At 39.5% G+C, this 22,167-nt stretch overlaps 1 protein-coding gene across 2 annotated transcripts in view; it reads left to right on the top strand.

Moving 5' to 3' along the window:
• SLC18B1 (solute carrier family 18 member B1) overlaps positions 1-21,072 on the top strand; it is a 30,043-nt gene extending 8,971 nt beyond the window's left edge. Inside the window, exons 4-14 of one of the 2 annotated variants that reach the window (XM_055264370.2) lie at positions 75-148; positions 2,373-2,520; positions 5,808-5,964; positions 10,790-10,926; positions 13,745-13,846; positions 15,855-15,946; positions 17,072-17,167; positions 17,953-18,027; positions 19,326-19,419; positions 19,516-19,565; positions 20,102-21,072. In XM_055264370.2, coding sequence (XP_055120345.1) covers positions 75-148; positions 2,373-2,520; positions 5,808-5,964; positions 10,790-10,926; positions 13,745-13,846; positions 15,855-15,946; positions 17,072-17,167; positions 17,953-18,027; positions 19,326-19,419; positions 19,516-19,565; positions 20,102-20,168 — 1,092 coding nt within the window. In that variant the 3' untranslated portion in view covers positions 20,169-21,072. Of the gene's footprint in view, positions 1-74; positions 149-2,372; positions 2,521-5,807; positions 5,965-10,789; positions 10,927-13,744; positions 13,847-15,854; positions 15,947-17,071; positions 17,168-17,909; positions 18,028-19,325; positions 19,420-19,515; positions 19,566-20,101 lie in introns of those variants that run through there. The other variant, XR_010118874.1, reaches the window with a different exon arrangement.
• Positions 21,073-22,167: the final 1,095 nt, after the last annotated feature.

Raw genomic sequence — 22,167 nt, 5'->3', positions numbered from 1 at the left:
CGGTGGATTTGTTTATATCAATATAGACTTTCAGAAGTCATAAATTTACCACTCTTCTTTGACATTTATTATAGCTTGTACATATTGGAGCAAAATTTATGTTTGTAGCAGGAATGTTTGTCTCAGGAGGAGTTACAATTCTCTTTGGGTAAGTCATTTTCTGATTATATTTGGGAGCTTGAACAGATTTTGTAATGTATCTTCTGTTTAAATTGTTAAAGACTCTTTAAGTCAACGGTTCCGTTTATTGTCTGTCAAATGCATAGCATGTGACTAATGGCAGGAGTTGAGTAAGTAGAGAACAGGGATAAACAGCATTGATTTTAAGGAAACAGGCCTCCAGGGGATCTCCATCATGCTTGCTACTGAACCTATTCATTAGGATTCCTGTGATTGTGAGTGACAGAAACTTAACTCACTTTCTGAGTCACGGAAACTTACTAGCTTCAGTAAAAAACTGAATTTCTTTAATAAAGTGTCAACTCAAAAAATATCAGAATACAGATTTGAAACGATGTCACGAGAAATTTTTCTTCTTGTGATTTGAACAAGCCCTCCCCTTTAGGTGGCAAGGTGACCCCCAGCAGTTTCAGTAGAAAGTCTCAGTTTCCTAATAGTTCCTATTAGAGTCATAGAATGAAGCCCCCCTGGCCTGACCTTTGCTGATGGCTGTAGCCATGGGGAAAGAATGTTCTGCTTGGCCAGGCCAAGTCACACGCTCAGTTCAGAGCATGGAACAGAATGGTTTCCCCCATTGCTACTTCCAGAAAAAGGAAAAATGAGTGCCTGAGGCAAAACAGATGTGAAAGTTCTTAAGCTTAGAGTTCTTAAATCAGTAGCGTAGTGCCAAATAATATGGAAGAGCTTATATAAGTACATGGGGAACGTAGAGGAATACCAGTATAGTAAGATTATAATGAAGTAAACTGAAGAAAACTGTTATATTAAATGAAAACGGGTTAAAAATTTTTTGGAAGGGTCGTTTATTTTCTTTCTTTATTCCTTTTTTTTTTTTTTGAAGGTTTCAGTCCAACTGCGGGAGAGATCTGAAACTGAGTGCTTTCTTCTTTATAGGTCTTGTCAGAGTGATTCTACATGTTCTTTTTATTTTTTTTCTTTTTGAGATGGAGTCTCACTCTATTGCCCAGGCTGATGTGCAGTGGTGTGATCTCGGCTCACTGCAACCTCCGCCTCCCAGGTTCAAGCCACTCTCCTGCCTCAACCTTCCAAATAGCTGGCATTATAGGTGCCCACCACCACGCTTAGCTAATTTTTGCACTTTTTTAGTAGAGATGCGATTTTGCCATCTTGGCCAGGCTGGTCTTGAACTCCTGACCTCAGGGGATACACCCACCTCAGCCTCCCAAAGTGCTGGAATTACAGGCATGAGCCACCACACTTGGCTGATTCTACATATTCTAAAAAGGTTTATTTAGTACTATCGTCCGGGGGACCAGTTATATCAGCAGAAAAGGGCAACTAAGCTGTCATTATGACTCAAATTGTTACCAAAAAAAGAAAAAGGGTAATTTCCTCCTACTGAAAAGACAACAAAGCAACTCTTTAAAAAAAAATCATACTCTAAAGCAATTTATTATAAAAATTATGGGTGATGTACTATTCTTTTTAGTGAGTACAGTTAAAAAGGAAAAAAGAAAAAAGAAAACCAGCTTGGCATTTGAGAATTGTCTTATTCCTTTTTAGTGTATTGGACCGAGTTCCAGATGGGCCAGTATTTATTGCTATGTGTTTTCTTTTTTTCTTTTTCTTTTTTTTTTTTTTTTTTTTTTTGAGACAGAGTCTCGTTCTGTTGCCCAGGCTGGAGTGCAGTGGCGCGATCTCAGCTCACCGCAAGCTCTGCCGCCCAGGCTCATGCCATTCTCCTGCCTCAACCTCCTGAGTAGCTGGGACTGCAGGTGGCCGCCACCACACCTGGATAATTTTTCGTATTTTTAGTAGAGGTGGGGTTTCACTGTGTTGGCCAGGATGGTCTCGATCTCCTGACCTCGTGATTTGCCTGCCTCAGCCTCCCAAAGTGCTGGAATTACAGGCGTGAGCCACCGTGCCTGGCTGATTCTACATATTCTAAAAAGGTTTATTTAGTAGTATTATCTGGGGGACCGGTTATATCAGCAGAAAGGGGCAACTAAGCTGTCATTATGACTGAAATGGTTACCAAAAAAAGAAAAAGGGTAATTTCCTCCTACTGAAAAGACAACAAAGCAACTCTTTTAAAAAAATCATATTCTAAAGCGATTTATTCTAAAAACCATGAGTGATGTACTATTCTTTTTAGTGAGTACAGTTAAAACGGAAAAAAAAAAAAAAAGAAAACCAGCTTGGCATTTGAGAATTGTCTTATTCCTTTTTAGTGTATTGGACCGAGTTCCAGATGGGCCAGTATTTATTGCTATGTGTTTTCTAGTGAGAGTAATGGATGCAGTTAGCTTTGCTGCAGCAATGACTGCATCTTCCTCTATCCTGGCAAAGGCTTTTCCAAATAACGTGGCTACAGTATTGGTATGTATTTTATAAGTATTTCCCACTTTCCTTAGAGTGTAGGCCAAAATATTTGCCCTTCCAAGTTAAAGCTGGGGTCCATTCTTCTATACTTGCATTTCTGTACTCTCTGTATTATTGCTGCCTTTCACCCCGAGTTTGACTAGCAGCAAGCCTGTCAATAAATGTAACATCGGTGTCACTTAGGTGCTCTTCCTGGTTTTAGAATTCCCTGAATGGGCAGTTTGACAGGTGAATGTGGTCCAAATCAGTCGTTCTTTTTACCACTTAAAAAAAAAAAATTTTCCTTTGTAGTTTTTTTGCTGTCTCCCTGTAGCCTAGATTGTGGCTGAGCTGCCTGAAGCATTCCTCTGCTTTAGAAAAGAGTTATCCCTAGTGGCAAAATAATCAATTCATACTAAAGTCCTTCCTCCACTTTCCCCAGATTTATGCATGGTATCTTAGAAATCATCTCGAAGTCCTTAAGTGTTTCTGTGCTGTCTGTCTGAGGAGTGCTTTTGCATTTTGACATAAAAATCCAGATCCTAGTGGCATCATATTGCCACGCATTTTTGTGTACTGCCTAGATGCGTATAGACCTGGTATTAGTGATATATCAGATTCTCATCCTATCTCTAGGCAGCTGCCTCTCTGACTCCCAAGAAGGCTTTCCCGTCATAGCTCTCTCTCTCTCTGGGCCCACGCACTTCATATCATAGTTGGTGTGGTGCCCTTATAGCATGTAATTGTTCTGTTAGACTTCAGAGTCTAATCAGCTTAGTACCAAGGACTCCCTCATTTACTCATTTAATAATGTAGTTTGAAAATTTTTACTATCAGATAAACCCTTTGTGGTGTAAATAGTCCTTCCCACTTTTTTTTTTTGGCGGGGGGGACGGAGTCTTGCTCTGTAGCCCAGGCTGGAGTGTAGTGGCGCCATCTCTGCTCACTGTAAGCTCCGCCTCCCGGGTTCACACTTGCCTCAGCCTCCCGAGTAGCTGGGACTACAGGCACCCGCCACCACGCCCGGCTACTTTTTTTTTTGTATTTTTAGTAGAGACGGGGTTTCACCACGTTAGCCAGGATGGTCTCAATCTGCTGACCTCGTGATCCACCTGCCTCAGCCTCCCAAAGTGCTGGGATTACAGGCGTGAGCCACTGTGCCTGGCACGTTCTTCCCACTTTTTATTAAGCATTTATGTATATAGCTGGATAGGTTTGTGTTAGGTTCTACTGCCATTTGGCTGGTACACCATTTACATTTCCAGAAAATTTATTTCTCAGAAAGGGCTCAGAAGAACACTCGTCTGTTGATATGAAAAGGGTTTATGGCTAAGCAAGTTTGGAGAGGGCTGTCTGCTGTCCTCTAACTTAGAGATGCCCAGTTCACATTAATGTCTTCAGACCTTGAAAATCCTGGAGTAGGGATACTTTATTAAATGTTCCACAACTCACTTTAATTATGGAACCATTTTTTTTCTTTCTTTTCTTTTTTTTTTTTTTTTTTTTTTTTTTGTAGAGACAGGGTCTTGCTGAGTTTCCCAGGCTGGTCTTGAACTCCTGGCCTCAAGCAATCCTCCCACTTTGGCCTTCCAAGGTGGCTGGGATTACAAATATGAGCCACCACACCTGGCTGTAACTATTTTTTCAAATAAGACTTGTTGATCTCTTAAAGAGCTGATATTCTGTGGAACACTCTAGAAAGTGCTACCTAATAAATTCCTATGATAATGGTAACAGTCCATTGGATTTTCTGATCAGCAAGAGACACCAGTGTTGCTGTACCAAGTTTCTGTATAAAATTGCAGCCAACAGCTAACACACTAATGTGATAATTGATCTGGATGGCTTTATTGTGATTAAAGAATTTCAATGTTCTTTATGAAGTTTTGAAAGTTATTAATGGTATATTTTTGTGTACTCTATAAGGTCTGAGGATATAAGTTTGCAAGCCCCGGATCTCTGTTTAAGGTCCCTAAAAACTAGATTGATTTAAAATGTTGCAATATCTATAGTGGTAAACCCTTTTTTTCCATAGCATTGTTTTGTTTAACTTTAAACAAAATAATTTTATATGGTACAAAATTTGAAAGTTACAGAAGGGAACATAGAATATAGTAAATATATTCTACATATAACTGTTGCTCAGCCTTTGTATACACATCAGTTGTGCAGGTGCCCAGCCCTCCATCCCCTTAGGGGAAGGCAACAGATATTGCAGGTTTCTTCCAGAGAAATTCCACATATATGTATGTACACACTGACACACACACACACACACACACACACTGAGAGAGAGAGAGACAGAGCACGTGAATGAGAGAGTGTGATTTCCCTCCCCCTTTTTCGTTTCCTTTTTTTTTTAATTGGACAGGACTATTGCACTATCCTTTTTTCTTTACACAAATGGTAGCATACCACATGTACCATTCAGCACCTCACTGGTTACATCAACAATGAAATCATCTTGGAGATCTTCCTGTACCTATATATAAGGAGCTTTCTTACTCTTTACTTTTCTTACTGGCTGTATAGTATTTCACTGTGTGGATATAACCTGGTTTACTTACATCGTTGATGGATATTTAGATTATTTTCATCTGTTGCTATTGCAAAACTCTGCTATAGTGCATAAGCTTGTATACATACCATGTCATATCTGCATGTCTATACTTGTAAGTTAAATTCTTAGAAGTGGAATTCTGGGTCATAAAGTATGTGCCTTAATTTGCCAAATTGCCAAATTGCCTACCAGTGTTCACTCACTAGCATAGAGTGTTCGATAGGAGATAGGTGAAAATTGGTATCTTGTGGTTCAAATTTGCTCATTTCTTTTACAAAGTGAGGGTGAACTTCTAAAAGATCTTTGTATTCCACTTTATGTGTCAACAGTTTATTTATGGCATTTGCCCATTTTTCTATGGGTTGTTTATCTTTTCCTCATTGTAGCTCTCATGTATTTGGGGAATTAGTTCTTTGTCATTTTTTTCTCTGTTCTTCATTTATCTTTTGATTTTTTTATGCATAGTTTTCATATTTTCATGTAATCAGATTTGTCAATCTTTTTTATCTTCTGTGTTTTATGTCACAATTAGAATACCTTCCTTACAATAACAATTTTTTTAAAACTCCCATATTTTATTTTTCTAATATTTTTATGATTTCAATATGTGCATTTAAATTTTGGGTCCATCTTGGGAGTGTGTGTATGTAAATTATGAAGAAGATAGAAATTTTTTTTAAGATAGTACCATGTTAATTCTTCAAATGAAATATTTAAACTGATTTTTTCTTTTTCTCATTTTAAGGGAAGTCTTGAGACTTTTTCTGGACTGGGGCTAATACTAGGTCCTCCTGTAGGTGGCTTTTTGTATCAATCCTTTGGCTATGAAGTGCCTTTTATTATTCTGGGATGCATCGTTTTGCTGATGGTACCACTCAATATGTATATTTTACCCAATTATGGTAAGTCCACACTTATTACTCATTTTAAGAACCTTAAATATATTTTTATACCTTTGTAAGAGACCAGTTTTACCAGATATTCTTTTATTTTATATAATCAAAAATAGCTTTTAAAAATAACTGATTCTTTTTTCAGTAATGTAGGCAATTAGTTTATATGAATTTCTGTAAATTACAAATTCTTTCCAACCTTTAGAGCTAGCAAATATTTAATTTCTGATCATAAACCATTACCATATGCTATATCTATGAGAGGTTTTCTTGGACTGAACTAAATATCAAAGCCAGAAATTTCTGTGGGCCACACATGGCCCAGTCTTCCTAGAAGGCTATAAGCTAGGAGAACAATGCCCATCCTTCTTTCCCAATGGTCCTTGCAGCTGTCCTCACAGCGTAGCTCAGATACAAGGACATAGATTCAGGCATTCTCACTGAGTAGTGCTTTTAAAAAATTATAAACTGGGCTGGACACAGTAGCTCATGCCTGTAATCACAGCGCTTTGGGATGCTGAGGCTGGCGGATCACTTGAGGCCAGGAGTTCAAGACCAGCCGGCCAACATGGCGAAACCCTGTGTCTACTAAAAATACAAAAATTAGCTGGGCATGGTGATGCACACCTGTAGTCCAAGCTACTCAGGAGGCTGAGGCATGAGAATTGCTTGAACCCAGGAGGTGGAGGTTGCAGTGAGCTGAGATCGCGCCATTGCACTCCAGCCTGGGTGACAGAGCGAGACTCTTCTACCCCCTCAAAAAATTATAAACTGGTATTTTTTTTTAAATCTCTAGGATTGATAATATTAAGGCTGTAAATGTAGATTTAAGTATTCCCAATTAGTAGTACTTTTAAAAATTGTTATTATTTCGCCAGGCGCAGTGGCTCATCCCTGTAATCCCAGCACTTAGGGAGGCCGAGGCGGGCAGATCACCTGAGGTCAGGAGTTCGAGACTGGCCTGGCCAACATGGTGAAACCCTGTCTCTACTAAAAATACAAAAATTAGCCAGGCATGGTGGTGTGTGCCTATACTTCCAGCTACTCAGGAGGCTGAGACAGGAGAATTGTTTGAACCTAGGAGGCAGAGGTTGCAGTGAGCCAAGATCATGCCACTGCACTCCAGCCTGGGCAACAAAGTGAGACTCCATCTCAAAAAAAAAAAAAAAGTTATTATTTTAGAAGAGTTTATAGATAGATGCTAGAAAATCAAATAAATTTTAAAAATTACTGATATTGGCAGAATTTTTTATTTTATAAGTTCTACCCATTTCTTTACCACCTTTTAGACCTATAGACAATATGGCTTTAGCGTTAGGTGGCTAAGAGTCATTCATTATATCTGCTCACCAAGTCCCCTCTCCTGTACTGCTCTAAAAAAAAAAAATACTGGGCCGGGCGCGGTGGCTCACGCTTGTAATCCCAGCACTTTGGGAGGCCGAGGCGGGCGGATCACGAGGTCAGGAGATCGAGACCACGGTGAAACCCCGTCTCTACTAAAAATACAAAAAATTAGCCGGGCGTGGTGGCGGGCGCCTGTAGTCCCAGCTACTCGGAGAGGCTGAGGCAGGAGAATGGCGTGAACCCGGGAGGCGGAGCTTGCAGTGAGCCGAGATTGCGCCACTGCACTCCAGCCTGGGCGACAGAGCGAGACTCCGTCTCAAAAAAAAAAAAAAAAAAAAAAAAAAAATACTTCTAAAATAGAGTCATGGACATGTCAATTATCTTATTAAAATCTTTAAATCCAGTAAGTTCAGGAGATCTATTGTACATCATAGTGACTATAGTTAATAACAACATATTGTACTCTTGAAAATTGCCAATAGTAGATTTTAAGTGTTCTCACCATAAAAAAAAAGTATGTGAGGCTAAGCATATGTAAATTAGCTTGATTTAGTTATTCTACAATGTATAAATATATCAAAATATAATGTTTTATACCATAAATATAGACAATTTTTACTTGTTATTTTTTAAAAGAAAAAATCCATAAATCCATGAAATGTGAATGTTATCCTGAAAGCCACTGGGAGCTATTGTTAGAATTTTTTCTTTTTTTTTTAAACAGAGTCTCACTCTGTCACCCCGGCTGGAGTGCAGTGGTGTGATCTTGGCTCACTGTAACCTCTGCCTCCCAGGATCAAGCAATTCTCATGCTTCAGCCTCCTGAGTAGCTGGGAGTACAGGTGCATGCCACCACACCTGAGTACTTTTTCTATTTTTAGTAGAGACAGGGTTTCACCATGTTGGCCAGTCTGGTCTCGAACTCCTGACCTAAAGTGATCCTCCCACCTTGGTTTCCCAAAGTGCTGGGATTACAAGTGTGAGCCACTGTACCTGGCCTATTGTTAGATTTAAGTAGAGGAGTCATATGATCTGGAATATCTTTCTTCCACTCTACCTAACCCTTACTCATCCTGCAAAACTTGATTTTATTACCTTTTCTGGGAGGTTTTTCTTTTTCTTTTCTTTTTTTCTTTTTTAAAGACAGAGTCTTGCTCTGTCGCCCAGGCTGGAATACAGTGGCGCAATCTTGGCTCATTGCAACTTCCGCCTCCTGGGTTCAAGCAATTCTCCTGCCTCAGCTTCCTGAGTAGCTGGGATTACAGGCCTGCGCCACCACACCTGGCTGATTTTTATATTTTTAGTAGAGGCAGGGTTTCATCATGTTGGCCAGGCTGGTCTCGAACTCCTAACCTCATGATCCACCCATTTCGGGCCCCCAGAGTGCTGGGATTACAGGTGTGAGCCACCATGCCCGGCCCTTTTCTGGGGAGCTTTTCTAAACCTCCTCGATCACTGGATTAGATTTTGTGTAAGCAGTGCCATAGTGCTCAATATTTTCCTGTCCCCTCACACCTGAGGACAACCCCACCCCACTATCTCTAACAGTAACTTCCTGTGCAGGCTTTGTCAGCCAGGGAGTCATGTCCCTTCAAGCAAATACCCCAAGTTTTCATTACTTGGTTTTCAACAGCTTAATTATACTAATTATGTTTCATTTTCATGGATGTTTTAATATATTCTTATTATGACAACTTCTTTTCTCACCCTGGATTTTAGGAAAAGGGACTATTATGCAATAGTGATTTATTTCTTACCATAAATACATAATACTTCTTACTGTCACAATAAATGTAACCAATTAAAATTAGAATCTTTTATAATTTATATTTTAAAAGTGACTAACATCCTTAGTATATACAATTCAAAAATCATACCAACTTGTCTCCCTGCTGGCAATACCTCACTGAGCCACACGGTGGTGTTTCTCCTCTTTCTAAGTCCAGCTACATCCTGCAGTTTCTGTAGTTCAGCATCAAGGATGTGCTCAGATTTATTTCACCATCGAACACTTGGCTTATAATTAAGAAACTAACACCTTCCAGGCGTGGTGGCTCATGCCTGTAATCTCAGCACTTTGAGAGGCCAAGGCGGGTGGATCACGAGGTCAGGAGTTCAAGACCAGCCTGACCAACATGGTGAAACCCCGTCTCTACTAAAAATACAAAAACTAGCTGGGTGTGGTTGCGTGCGCCTGTAATCCCAGCTACTCGGGAGGCTGAGGCAGGAGAATCACTTGAGCCCAGGAGGTGGAGGTTGCAGTGAGCTGAGATCGCACCACTGCACTCAAGCCTGGGTGACAAAGTGAGATACTGTCTCAAAAAAAAAAAAAAAATCTAGCACCACGGTTTAACTTTGTCTTATATCCTGAAAAAATCTAAGGATAACACTTAAAATAGCTGAACCACACTAAATGATGTTTATATTTGGTCATGATTCAACAAGTATTTACAGAATAATGAACTGTGCAGGATGTTGTGGGAGAAATGGGGATGAATGAGGGCCGTCACGGCCATCAAATAGCTTCCACATCCATAAGTGGGAGGCTGAGGTGGGAGGATGGCTTTAGGCCAAAAATTTGAGAACAGCCTGGGCAACATAGGGAGACCCCATCTCTAAAAAATTTTTAAATTAGCTAGGTGAGGTAGTGCACACCTGTAGTCCCAGCTACTTGGGAAGCTGAAGCAGGAGGATCACTTGAGCACGCAGGAGTTGCAGGCTGCGGTGAACTGTAATAACACAACTGCACTCCAGCCTGGGTAACAGAGCAAGACACTCCATCTCTTAAAAAAGAAAGAAAAAAAAGTTTTCATGTCTGATATGATTTTGCTGTATCCCCACCCAAATCTCACCTTGAATTGTAATAATCCCCGCGTGTCAAGGGTGAGGCCAGGTGGAGGTAATTAATTCATGGGGGTGATTTCCCCCATACTGTTCTCATGGTAGTGAATAAGTTTCACAAGATCTGATGTTTTTATAAATGGGAGTTCCCTTGCACAGGCTCTCTTGCCTGCAGCCATGTAAAATGTCCCTTTACTCTTCCTTCGTCTTCCACCATGATTGTGAGGCTTCCCCAGCCATGTGGAACTTTGAGTTTATTAAACCTCTTTCCTTTATAAATTACCCAGTCTCAGGTATATCTTTATTAGCAGCATGAGAACAGATTAATACAATGTCCAAACCTGATATTATCTCTGGCCAGGATGAGTATAATTGTTACAACCTGTAACCTAAGACCCCTTTTTCCCCTCACACTCTGATTCCAGTTGATTCTTTTTAAATTTGGGAAATTGTTTTTAATAAATTGAATGTAGCCTCTAGGTTTGAATAATTTATATGCAAGTGTAGATGGTATACAATTTTAGGCAAACTCAGATTGAGTTGTTTTGATTACCAGATAAAGATGGTGTTACCAGTTTTCCAAATAAGTTAAAATTAAAAGATTTTAATTGCTTTGATTTTTTTTTCTTTTTTCATTTTTTCCCCAAAGAGTCTGATCCAGGTGAACACTCATTCTGGAAACTGATTGCTTTACCCAAAGTTGGCTTTATAGCCTTCGTCATCAACTCACTCAGCTCGTGTTTTGGCTTCCTTGATCCTACTCTGTCTCTCTTTGTTTTGGAGAAGGTAAGTTACCTGACTGCTGAAGAGTGCTGCATTGTAGCAGGTGGATGTAACTGCTTGTTCTTGGGCCCTGCTCTGTGGAAAGACCCTTGCGTGGCTGGCAGAACGAGGTAGAATGGGCACTACACACCGAGGTAGCGTGTCCCTCTCTACCGTCCCTGTGAACTAGGAATCTGATTCAGTAAAAATGAAAGAAGTCTTTCACTAAGTGGCCAAAACATTGGTTTCCTTCTTTCCAAGACCTTGCTCATGTCATTGTAGGTCTAGCTTGGGCATCATCCATGCTGCTTAACAAGCACACTTTTCCTCTATGTGTTTGAATTGCAATGAGACATTGGGGTGCACAGTAGCTCATTTGATGTGAGATGTGCTTCTTCTATAACAGATCCCCCCTGGGTCCACTTACTTTTTAAGCTACTTTATATAATCAAATGACTATGGACTGTATTATTCTGGGATTTGAGAAAGGAACCAAGTATCCTTAGCATTAAAAAATAAAATATTGAATTCTAAAAGTTTGATGTCATTGAAATTTGTTCTTAGATATTTTTGAAAAAGTATTATTACTGACACAGTGAAGTCCATTACCGGGTGTGGTAGTTAACTATACTGGAGAATTAATATGTGTTGATAAAAGGCAAAAATGACCAACTCCGACCCATAATGACTTTGAGGCACTAGATTTAAAATAGCACAGAAACTTAAGTTTCAATATACTTTCTAATATCAACAAAGTTGCTAATATGGTCATTTCAAATGCTTTCTGAACATTTACCTATCATAGAATGTAAAGATTAAAATTAATTTTTCTTATAATTTTACACTACCCCTTGAAATCACTGAAGACAGTTTGGGGTACTTCACAGGTAAACTTGGGAACTGTTATTTTAGTGCCTGGTCCAAGATTTATAGAGTATTATAATATTGCCTTTAGCCAGTGAGTATCCATAAGGTACCCAATGTCAGGCCTCTGAGCCCAAGCTAAGCCATCATAACCCCTGTGACCTGCATGTATACATCCAGATGACCTGGAGCAACTGAAGAACCAAAAAAGATGACATTCCACCATTGCGATTTGTTCCTGCCCCACCCCAACTGATCAATCGACCTTGTGACATTCCTCCCCTGGACAATGAGTCTCATGATCTTCCCCACCTTGTGCCTTGTGTCCCTCACCCCTGCCTGCAAGAGATAACCACCTTTAACTGTAATTTTCCATTACCTACCCAACGCCTATAAAACTGCCCCACGCCTATCTCACTTTGCTGACTCCTTTTTCGGACTCAGTCTGCCTGCACCCAGGTAATTAAACAGCTTTATTGCTCACACAAAGCCTGTTTGGTGGTCTCTTTACACAGACACGTGTGACACCCATAAGAAAAATGTTTTATGATTATACCGACACAGTCCATTTAGATCATCAACAACCTGTATTTTTGAGCTGTTTTTCTGTGCTTTTAAGAAGTTGTATCTAAACAACGAAAAAAAAATCTATAACTAATCTCTGGGAAATCCAAGTTGTTTGTGTTTATCTTTTTTCTTTTTTTTTTTTTTTTGAGATGGAGCCTTGCTCTGTTGCCCAGGCTGGAGTGCAATGGCACGATCTCGGCTCACTGCAACCTCCTCCTCCCAGGTTCAAGCAATTCCCCTGCCTCAGCCTCCCGAGTAGCTGGGACCACAGGTGCATGCCACCATGCCAGGCTAATTTTTTTGCATTTTTAGTAGAAATGAGGTTTCACCGTGTTAGCCAGGATGGTCTCAATCTGCTGACCTCATGATCTGCCCACCTCGGCTTCCCAAAGTGCTGGGATTACAGGCGTGAGCCACCGCGCCCGGGCCGTTTGTGTATATCTTATAATAAATCTTTTTTGTTGTTGTTTCTCAAGAAAATGTAGTTTATTTTAAAAAGATGAGGAAGACAGGAGGTTTCCTCAAAGATAAATATAATCGACCCATTTGTGGCATGGGAGGTAGTATAGGCCCTACTTGTTTCTGGCTGATGATGGACTATATCAGAACTTTTTTTTGCTTTTGAGACAGAGTCTCGCTGTGTCACCCAGGCTGGAATATAGTGGCATGATCTTGGCTCACTGTAGCCTCTGCCTCCTGAGTTCAAGCGATTCTCCTGCCTCAGCCTCCTGAGTAGCTGGGATTACAGCCATGCGCCACCACACCAGGCTGATTTTTGTATTTTTTAGTAGAGATGGGGTTTCATCATGTTGGCCAGCCTTGTCTCAAACTCCTGACCTGAAGTGATCCACCCGCCTCAACCTCCCTAAATGCTAGGATTACAGGCGTGAGCCACCACATCCGGTTTTACATCAGACCTCGACTCTCTCAGGGCTATTGGTGGTGCCTCATCACTGCCGCTCCCTTTTCAGGTGGAAGTAATGCGGCCCATCCCATTACCCAGCTCCAACCTAAGAAATCTTTAGAGATTTATTTTCCTCTTTTTCTGAATCAGAAACCCTATGGTTGGAATCCAAGAATCTCTTTTAGCAACTTCTCCAGGTAAATTTTACGCACATTGAAGTTTGCAAAACATTAATTTACATACAAAAATGCTCTGAGTTATGGAAGCAAAATATGTTTAATGCAAAGGCTACAAAAAATCTACTCTTCTGACTTCTGGTTAGGTTGTCCTCCCATAGAGAGAAAAAGTAACGCATTTTTAAAGGTAAGATGAAAATTAGGAAAATGCAGAATATTATTAGTAGACTCATGGTAATAACAAGAGCTAAAGAAACGGTAGAAGGAAAAGAGGGATGTTTACTTAAAAATGACTTAATTATGTAACTTTAATATAGGATTTCTTTTACAGTTCAATTTACCAGCTGGATATGTGGGACTAGTATTCCTGGGTCTGGCACTGTCCTATGCCATCTCTTCACCACTATTTGGTCTCCTAAGTGATAAAATGCCAGTACGTACACTTAATTTATATTTGAGTCACTTTTGTATGTTTAGAGCAGTGGTTTTCCAACTGTTCCTTTGAAACTGTAGGAGTCCACTGGTTAGACTTGATATATTCAATTGGACTGATGGAGAGGTTTCAGTGTCTTCTATCACCGTAAGGGTCAGCTATCACACTAATCAATTCACTTTAAATTGCTTCACCTGGGAAAAGAGAAAGAATCTTATGCTTAAAAAAAAACAAATTGGATTAGACTTTCCTTTTCTAATTTCTTCCCCCAACTTTGTCGTCCAGACTGGAGTGCAGTGGTGCGATCATAGCTCACTGCAGCCTTGAACTCTTGGGCTCAAGTGATCCTCCTGCATCAGCCTCCTAGGTAGCTGGGATTATAGGCATGTGCCACCACATCCGGCTCCTAGATTAAACTCTTATGGAAAAAGCTCGCTTGATGTAAAAAAATGGATTGATCTTAATAAATAGGGCAAAGTCTAGAGGCTACTATGGACTTGATCAAATTGAGAGATTCTTCTTTAGGAGGAGGTAATTTAGATTTTCTGTGTGAGTGAAAGAATTGACCACATAAATATGCACTGATTATCCCATAGCCTTTCTGATAAAAAAACAAAACAAAACAAAACAAAAAAATCCTTCTGTTCTCTTTCAACCAGGTTTAAACCATTCAGTCCAGATGATCAGAGTACAGAATTAGTGCTGTTAGTCAAATCTTAAACTTCTGTGGTTTTAGGGCTTATATTTTGCATTTCCCATGATTTCATTTGCATATTTATTTATCAAGAACAGAATTACTTGTAGATTACTTAGTAACCCAGATGTCAAAAAGCAAGTATCTTAAACAGTGTTTGGAGCTTGGTTTTCAGACATAATCTTACATAACTGAGCGGATATGGTACCCCTCTAATTTTTGTCCTGATTCAAGTAGTTTATAAGGGATAATTTTACTGGATACAATCTTAGTCCATTCAGGATACTATAACAAAATATCATAAACTGAGAGGCTTTATAAACAATAGAAATTTATTTCTGACAATTGTGGAGACTGAAGTGTCCAAGATTAAGGCACTGGCAGATTTGATGTCTGATGAGGGCCTGTTGTCTGACGCACAGATTGTCGTCTTCCACTGTAACCTCACCATGATGGAATGGGCAAGGGAGCTCTTTGGGGCCTCTTGTATAAGGATAACTAATTCTATTCATGAAGGCTGCACCTTCATTACCTAATCTCCCAAAGGCTCACCTCCAGATACCATCACATTGGGTGTTAAGATTTAACATATAAATTTTGGGGGGACATAAGCATTCAGTCTCTAGCAGGTAATTTTTTAATTATGTGATTTTTCTAGGTATTGTAACTATTAATACTTGGGGGGGGTTTTTTGTGGTCACTTTTTTTTTTTTTTTTTGAGACACAGTCTTGCTCTGTTGCCCAGGATGGAGTACAGTGGTGTGATCTTGGCTCACTGCAACCTCTGCCTCCCAGGTTCAAGCAATTCTCCTGCCTCAGCCTCCTGAGTAGCTGGGATTACAGATGTCCACCATCCTGCCTGGCTAATTTTTGTATTTTTTTTAGTAGAGACTGGGTTTCACCATGTTGGCTAGGCTGGTCTCAAACTTGGGAGCTCAAGCGATCTTCCCGCCTCGGCCTCTCAAAGTTTTGGCATTATAGATGTGAGCCACCGCGCCTGGCCGGTCATTGCTTTTTATAATTAGTTTTTTCATTGTTATATTTGTAATAGTTCATCACTTGCAAAATCTGATCTGCAATACACTTCCCTGCTAAGAAATCTTTGTCCTTTATTCACTTTCTGTCTTGTTATATATCGTCGTTGCTTGCGAGTTTATCATCTCCTTACTTTCTTTTAAATGTAGTTTTGTTTTCTTCATTGTATTTGGGTTTTTGAATATCATGATTTGGGTTTTTTACTACTGTTTTACGTTGTTTGATTATGGAGAGTCTTTGCCTCTAAGAATCATTTTGACTCTCTTTCTCCTTTACCAGCCTCTAAGGAAATGGCTTCTGGTGTTTGGCAACTTAATTACAGCCGGGTGCTACATGCTCTTAGGGCCTGTCCCAATCTTGCATATTAAAAGGTAATTTTTTTCTTCTTCTGTATGTTTGACCAAATAACATTAGGAATTATTTCAAAAAATTTTGTTTTAACACTGGTATAGTTTAGTATTTTGAACATTAATATTTTAATAATTTACTTTAGGATTCTATTGAATTGTTAGGCTGACAATATTTTACCCTACTAGAAACTAGCGGTGGGACAAGCAGAAAAAAATGCATAAAATCTGTCTCAAATGACAAAAATGCATATTCTCCTTCTGTATTTCAATTGTACATACTTGTTTATACTTTATTTTTAAAATAGAATTTGTTGCTACTTACCTTTAGTTGATAGTTCTTAGAATATGTTTTTGGTTTTTTTCCATTCTTTTTCCTTGAAGCAGGGACCAAATCTGTTTTTCTTTCTGTAACATCCTTAGCATGTAGTAGCTGCTTGTTAAGGCTTGCTTCATGTAATTTAGTTGCTAAAATAAACTGAACTTCTTAGACCTTTTCAGGTACTTCTGGGATAAAACATAGTAACATGGAAAGGAAGGGGTTTCAGAGTCCTTCAGACTTGAGCTTACATTTTGGCTTTGCCATGTACTAGTAAGCAAACCACTTAACCTCCAAGAGCCTCAGTTTTCTCATCTACAAAAAGGAGCTGATAATAGTACTTACATTACAAGGATCAAATCTGGTAACATATATTAAGTAACTGGCATAGTCTCCTCACATGGAACAAATGTGTTTCCTGACTCTTCTTTTACCTCTTTCCTTCCATGCCATTTTTAAATTAATTGAAGTTCAAAGCCAAGTGATTGAAAGAACAGTATTAGTACTGACATTTTCACCAATTTTGAAGGGATTTTGTCTGGTGAGAAGAAGCCAGGTTGGCTCCAGACATGTGATATATGTAACCAAAGGACCAAAGAGACGGAGATATCAGGATGAATTCCCCCCCGCCCCCCATCCCCAAAACTGTAAGGAGCTAAAGGGCACTCTAACTGAATGAAATGGGTTAGATGGGAATGGGAATGAGACTAGGCACATAATCGGTGAAATAACTTATCAGGGATCCTCACTTCCTTAGCATTAAGCTTTGTGTTTCTTAAAACGCTAATGTTTTTCTTTTTGTATTTGTTTTCTCCAAAACCCTTTTGCAGTCAGCTCTGGCTGCTGGTGCTGATATTAGTTGTAAATGGCATCTCTGCTGGAATGAGTATAATTCCAACTTTCCCAGAAATTCTCAGTTGTGCACAGTAAGTTACTTCCATTGCTTGAAGAGCTGTATTGTGAATAAGTAGTAAGTATCACAGGCTTTCTTGGATTTCTCAATTTTGCAGCATGTTGCATATTTTTGCTCCAATGTTAAATCTTCATGATTTTGTAGCATATGATATTATGATATAAATAGTAATAATATACTAATAGAAATGATAATAGTACAATAATAGCTAAAATGGGTTGTGGACAGATGTCTGGCTTGGTTTATACCTCAGTATGTATGTAATTTTGAAAAGCTAAAGCAAAATAGATAGGTCTCAGCATTGTTCCTCTTTCATGGAGGAGGTCCATGAGAGAGCCTAGAGTGACCAGCATCTGTCACCTGATCATCATTCTTTTGTTTAATAGGCGCGATGATGAAGAACGCTAAGTACTATGGCCGTGCTGGGTCAGTTCAATAGTTCTCATGGGAATAAGTAGCTATCTCTGTTTTTTAAAAGTTGCCTTTGTTCTCTTTCCATCTTCATCTGGTTTTAAGAATTTCTTAATTATATATTTTTATAAGTAAGTAATGCAAATGAGCCATGCTTCTTAATATCATATATATATGCAGAAAAATTATTTCTAGAAAACCATGGAGTAAATGTAACTATGAAAATTCTTTTAAATAAGATTTGCTTTTTATCTTAGAAGTGGAGTGTTCTTGCTGTTGGTTTTTTCCAGATTATCCTTGGTTTATCTTAATTGATCAATCATACAATTTTTTCTTTCACACAGGTTTTCCTTTTAATAATGGATACACTCATGTCTCTTTTTGCAGTGAAAATGGGTTTGAAGAGGGATTAAGTACATTGGGACTTGTATCAGGTCTTTTTAGTGCAATGTGGTCAATTGGGTGAGTAGTCATTTAATTTCTTTCTTTTTTCTTTTGAGATGGAGTTTCACTCTCATCACCCAGGCTGGAGTGCAATGGTGCAATCTTGGCTCACTGCAAGCTCCGCCTCCCGGGTCCAAGAGATTCTTCTGTCTCAGCCTTCTGAGTAGCTGAGATTGCAGGTGCCCACCACCACATCTGGCTAATTTTTGTATTTTTAGTAGAGACAGGGTTTCACCATGTTGGCCAGGCTGGTCTTGAACTCCTGACCTCAGGTGATCTGCCCGCCTCAGCCTCCCAAAGTGCTGGGATTACAGGCATGAGCCACTGTGCCCGGCCTCATTTAATTTCATTCATACTTGCAAGATGGAAAATATTAATACTATCCCTGCTTGATGTTGATGAAGAAATTGAAACACTGAAATATCAGATGAGTTTCTCAAAGACAAACTGTTCATCTAGGGGAAAGCGAGAGTCCTAATCCATACCCTCTCACTCAACAATCAATGCCTATATCAACAGTTTAATACTTAGTCAAAATTGTTTCATATACTTTATCTTATTCGAGTGATATAAGTTCCTTTAATAGAACCATGTCTCTGATTTTTACAATTTATTCATTTATTCATTTATTTTTTACCTTCTACCAGAAGGGTAACTATGCTAACAATGTAATATATTGTTTTGAATTGAGTTATATTAGTCACAAATACTGAGAATAGAATAATATAAAGAATTTTTTAAACCTGTTTCATCTTTTTTATTTTTATATAAGCCATCAACTTTTCAGAAGCAGTAATAATTTCACAATTGTTAAGAAATTTTGAATGTCATCATCAGGTAGAATTATTTTCTGTTACTGAATGCTGTGCCCAGGAATTAGCTTTTTCTTTTTTTTTTTTTTTTTTTTTTGAGACGGAGTCTTTCTCTGTCCCCCAGGCTGGAGTGCAGTGGCGCGATCTCGGCTCACCGCAAGCTCCGCCTCCCGGGTTCACGCCATTCTCCTGCCTCAGCCTCCCGAGTAGCTGCGACTACAGGCACCCGCCAACATGCCCGGCTAATTTTTTGTATTTTTAGTAGAGACGGGGTTTCACCGTGTTAGCCAGGATGGTCTTGATCTCCTGACCTCGTGATCCGCCCGCCTCGGCCTCCCAAAGTGCTGGGATTACAGGCTTGAGCCACCGCGCCCGGCCAGCTTTTTCTTTAGTACTTATCTTCCAATTTAATGAAGACTTACAACTGAAGGATCATGTAACTTTTCATGAAGTAATTATTTATTTTTTGCGCTATTGAATACTTTTTCTTCTTTCTTTTGTTAGTGCTTTTATAGGACCAACGCTAGGTGGATTTCTGTATGAGAAAATCGGTTTTGAATGGGCAGCAGCTATACAAGGTCTATGGGCTCTGATAAGTGTGAGTAATCAGTCTTTTAATTGCAGTTTCCTTATATTTGTGGAAAAACTTGACTTGGAAAATTTACATTAATCAGTACCTTTCATTGTGTTTAAGGGATTAGCCATGGGCTTGTTTTATCTACTGGAGTATTCAAGGAGAAAAAGGTATGGTCAATTTTGGGGCTTCTCTCTTTAAAAGTTAGCCAGTGCAAGTGGAAAATAAATAACATTTTACATTTATTATTCCAGTCAGTAGATTTCTAGGCACTCTGAGGCTCATCAGTTGGTAGATACTTTTTATTTTTTGAGATGGTGTCTTTCTCTGTCACCCAGACTGGCATGCAGTGGCACAATCTCAGCTTGCTGCAACCTCTGCCCCCCGGGTTCAAGTGATTCTCCTGCCTCAGCCTCCCACGTAGCTGAGATTACAGGCGTGGGCCACCATGCCTGGTTAATTTTTGTATTTTTAGTAGAGACAGGGCTTCACCATGTTGGCCAGGCTGGTCTCGAACTCCTGACCTCAAGTGATCCGCCCGCCTCGGCCTCCCAAAATGCTGAGATTACAGGCATGAGCCACCGCTCCCGGGAAGTAGATACTTTTTTTAAAAGATAGTTGGATGGAGATACAGATACTGTTTTTTTGTTTGTTTGTTTTTAAGATGAGAAATATTGAGATTCATCTCTTCTTTCCCTCAATGTAGGTCTAAATCTCACAACATCCTCAGCACAGAGGAGGAACAAACTAGTCTCTTGCCTAATGAAACTTAGTCCGACGGATCCTGGATTGATACAAGGTTGAGAAATGAATGCTCCTGGCCTTAAACATCACTGTAGGAAGGGTTTTTAAAATTTTACGCGCAAAATCCCATGGACCCCGTGCCAGTGTCTTGGAAGTGTCAACGTTTTTTTTGGATGATCCTGTATTGGACTGTACTTACTGTGATACTGAAAAGCAGTCCTGCTGAAGCAGCTGTATTTGAGATATTAAGTATGAAAGGAATAATTAAAAACAAGCAAAACAAAACAAAACAAAACTTAGTTTTTAAGTGACCAAACTTGTCCTCGAAGATGTTATTAACTCGAGTTAGTTCTCATTTCCTCTGTTTATTTTTTATTCTGAGTACACTGATTCTGTGAATGTACCTTTTTTATTAACAGGGAAAGAAATGAATTAATTTGATATGCTCTAAATACATAAAGGTGCTTCAAAATATATAGAAACATTACTATGAAATCAGTTTTTAAAAGATATACTTTTTCTTTGTCCTGAGGTTTTTCGGTCTTTGTTCAAAAGGAAGAATTCTTTCCTGCCATACAGAAACTCTTTAGCATTCCCTGGCCTTAAGCTTTTCTAAAAATTCTGTTTGTGTGAAAAGTACAAGAATAACAATACTTACAACTTCCATTTTTGTAACCTACGTTCACTTATGATCTGGATTTATAAACATTACTTGGTATAATGTTGTTCATTTCCTTTAATGTCTCTGTTTTTTGGTTCTACCATCTGTTTTGTTTTTGTTTTTATCCATATTTTTGGTAGATGTATTTTATCCCTAGAGCAGGTCAGCCTCCTTCCCCAATGCGAATGCTTGTTTTGTTAGGGAAGGGCTTCCTCCAACTTCGTGTGAAATCGTGATGTTGAAGTGAATAAATGTCTGTCGTGTAAGTGTAACTCTCATGCTTCTTGGTCTATTTTCATGGTGTAGTAGCCACATTTACAGTAATTTTTTTTAAAGAAGAAATGGTTTTATGTATTCATTCAAAAATATCTTCTGAATGTCTTCTCTGAGCTGACACTGTGCCAGATGCTAGGGATTTGGCTGTGATCAAGATAAACACAATCTCTGCTTTTATGTAACTTATAGTGGTGGAAGAGACAGACAATAAGTAAATATCGGACTCTCCAATTATCTTACAGAAATGCTAAGAAGGAAAAAAAAAACATGGTGATATGATAGAGTAGTTGGCTGGGGTTGTTTAGATGTGGGTGTCTAATTTGAAAAAGTCCATGGAAGTGCGACCTTTGAGTTGAGATCTAAAGGAGGAGAATGTAACCACCATTCATTCATTCTGACAGAGGACAGTCCATAGTATGTGCACAAGGGCTTGACATGGTCAAAGATGAGGCTTGGTCTGCTGGCTGGAGTCGAGTAAACTGGAGGTGATGCCAGAATCTGATTCATATTTCAGAAAGTCCATTCTGTCTGCATGTGGACAGTGAGTGGGGATAGGGATGGTAATGGGAATGGACGGGGAATTTTGGAAGATTTGAGAGAGACAATAATGGTTTGGAACAGGGAGTTGGTGATGGAGAGAAAAGGCTCTATCTGGGAGTGGAACCAACAGAACTTGCTGATGTGGAGGGAGGAGAGGGGAATCTAGGAGGACTCCTAGGTTTTGGCTTGAGGGTGTGGGTGGATGGTGGTGACTCTTAGTGAATTGGGGAAGAATAGGAGCAAAACGGATCCTGAAGTGGCAAAAGTTCAAGCCACCATGGGATGTCACTGCACACCACCAAAACCAAAAATATGGAAAAGGAGGACAATACCAAGGGTTGGAGAGGATGGCTTTGGAAGACTACCTGGCATTGAGTGTCAAGACTGGATGTACAGCTGTCTCGTGATCTCTTCATTTCCTTGTCCCCTCAAACCTTTCACTCTGGAACCTCCAGAGGGTGATCCAATGTCTGAGGAGGACAAATGGCCTGCAGTTCCCCTCCCAGAGCAGTGCCAGGACAGAGTGTGACCCTGGCCCCCTGCACCCGTGT

This window comes from Symphalangus syndactylus, chromosome 2 (genome assembly GCF_028878055.3).
Source record: "Symphalangus syndactylus isolate Jambi chromosome 2, NHGRI_mSymSyn1-v2.1_pri, whole genome shotgun sequence".
NCBI lineage: Eukaryota > Metazoa > Chordata > Mammalia > Primates > Hylobatidae > Symphalangus > Symphalangus syndactylus.
Note: the sequence above shows the minus strand (reverse complement) of the source record. Positions and strands in the feature narration are given on the sequence as shown.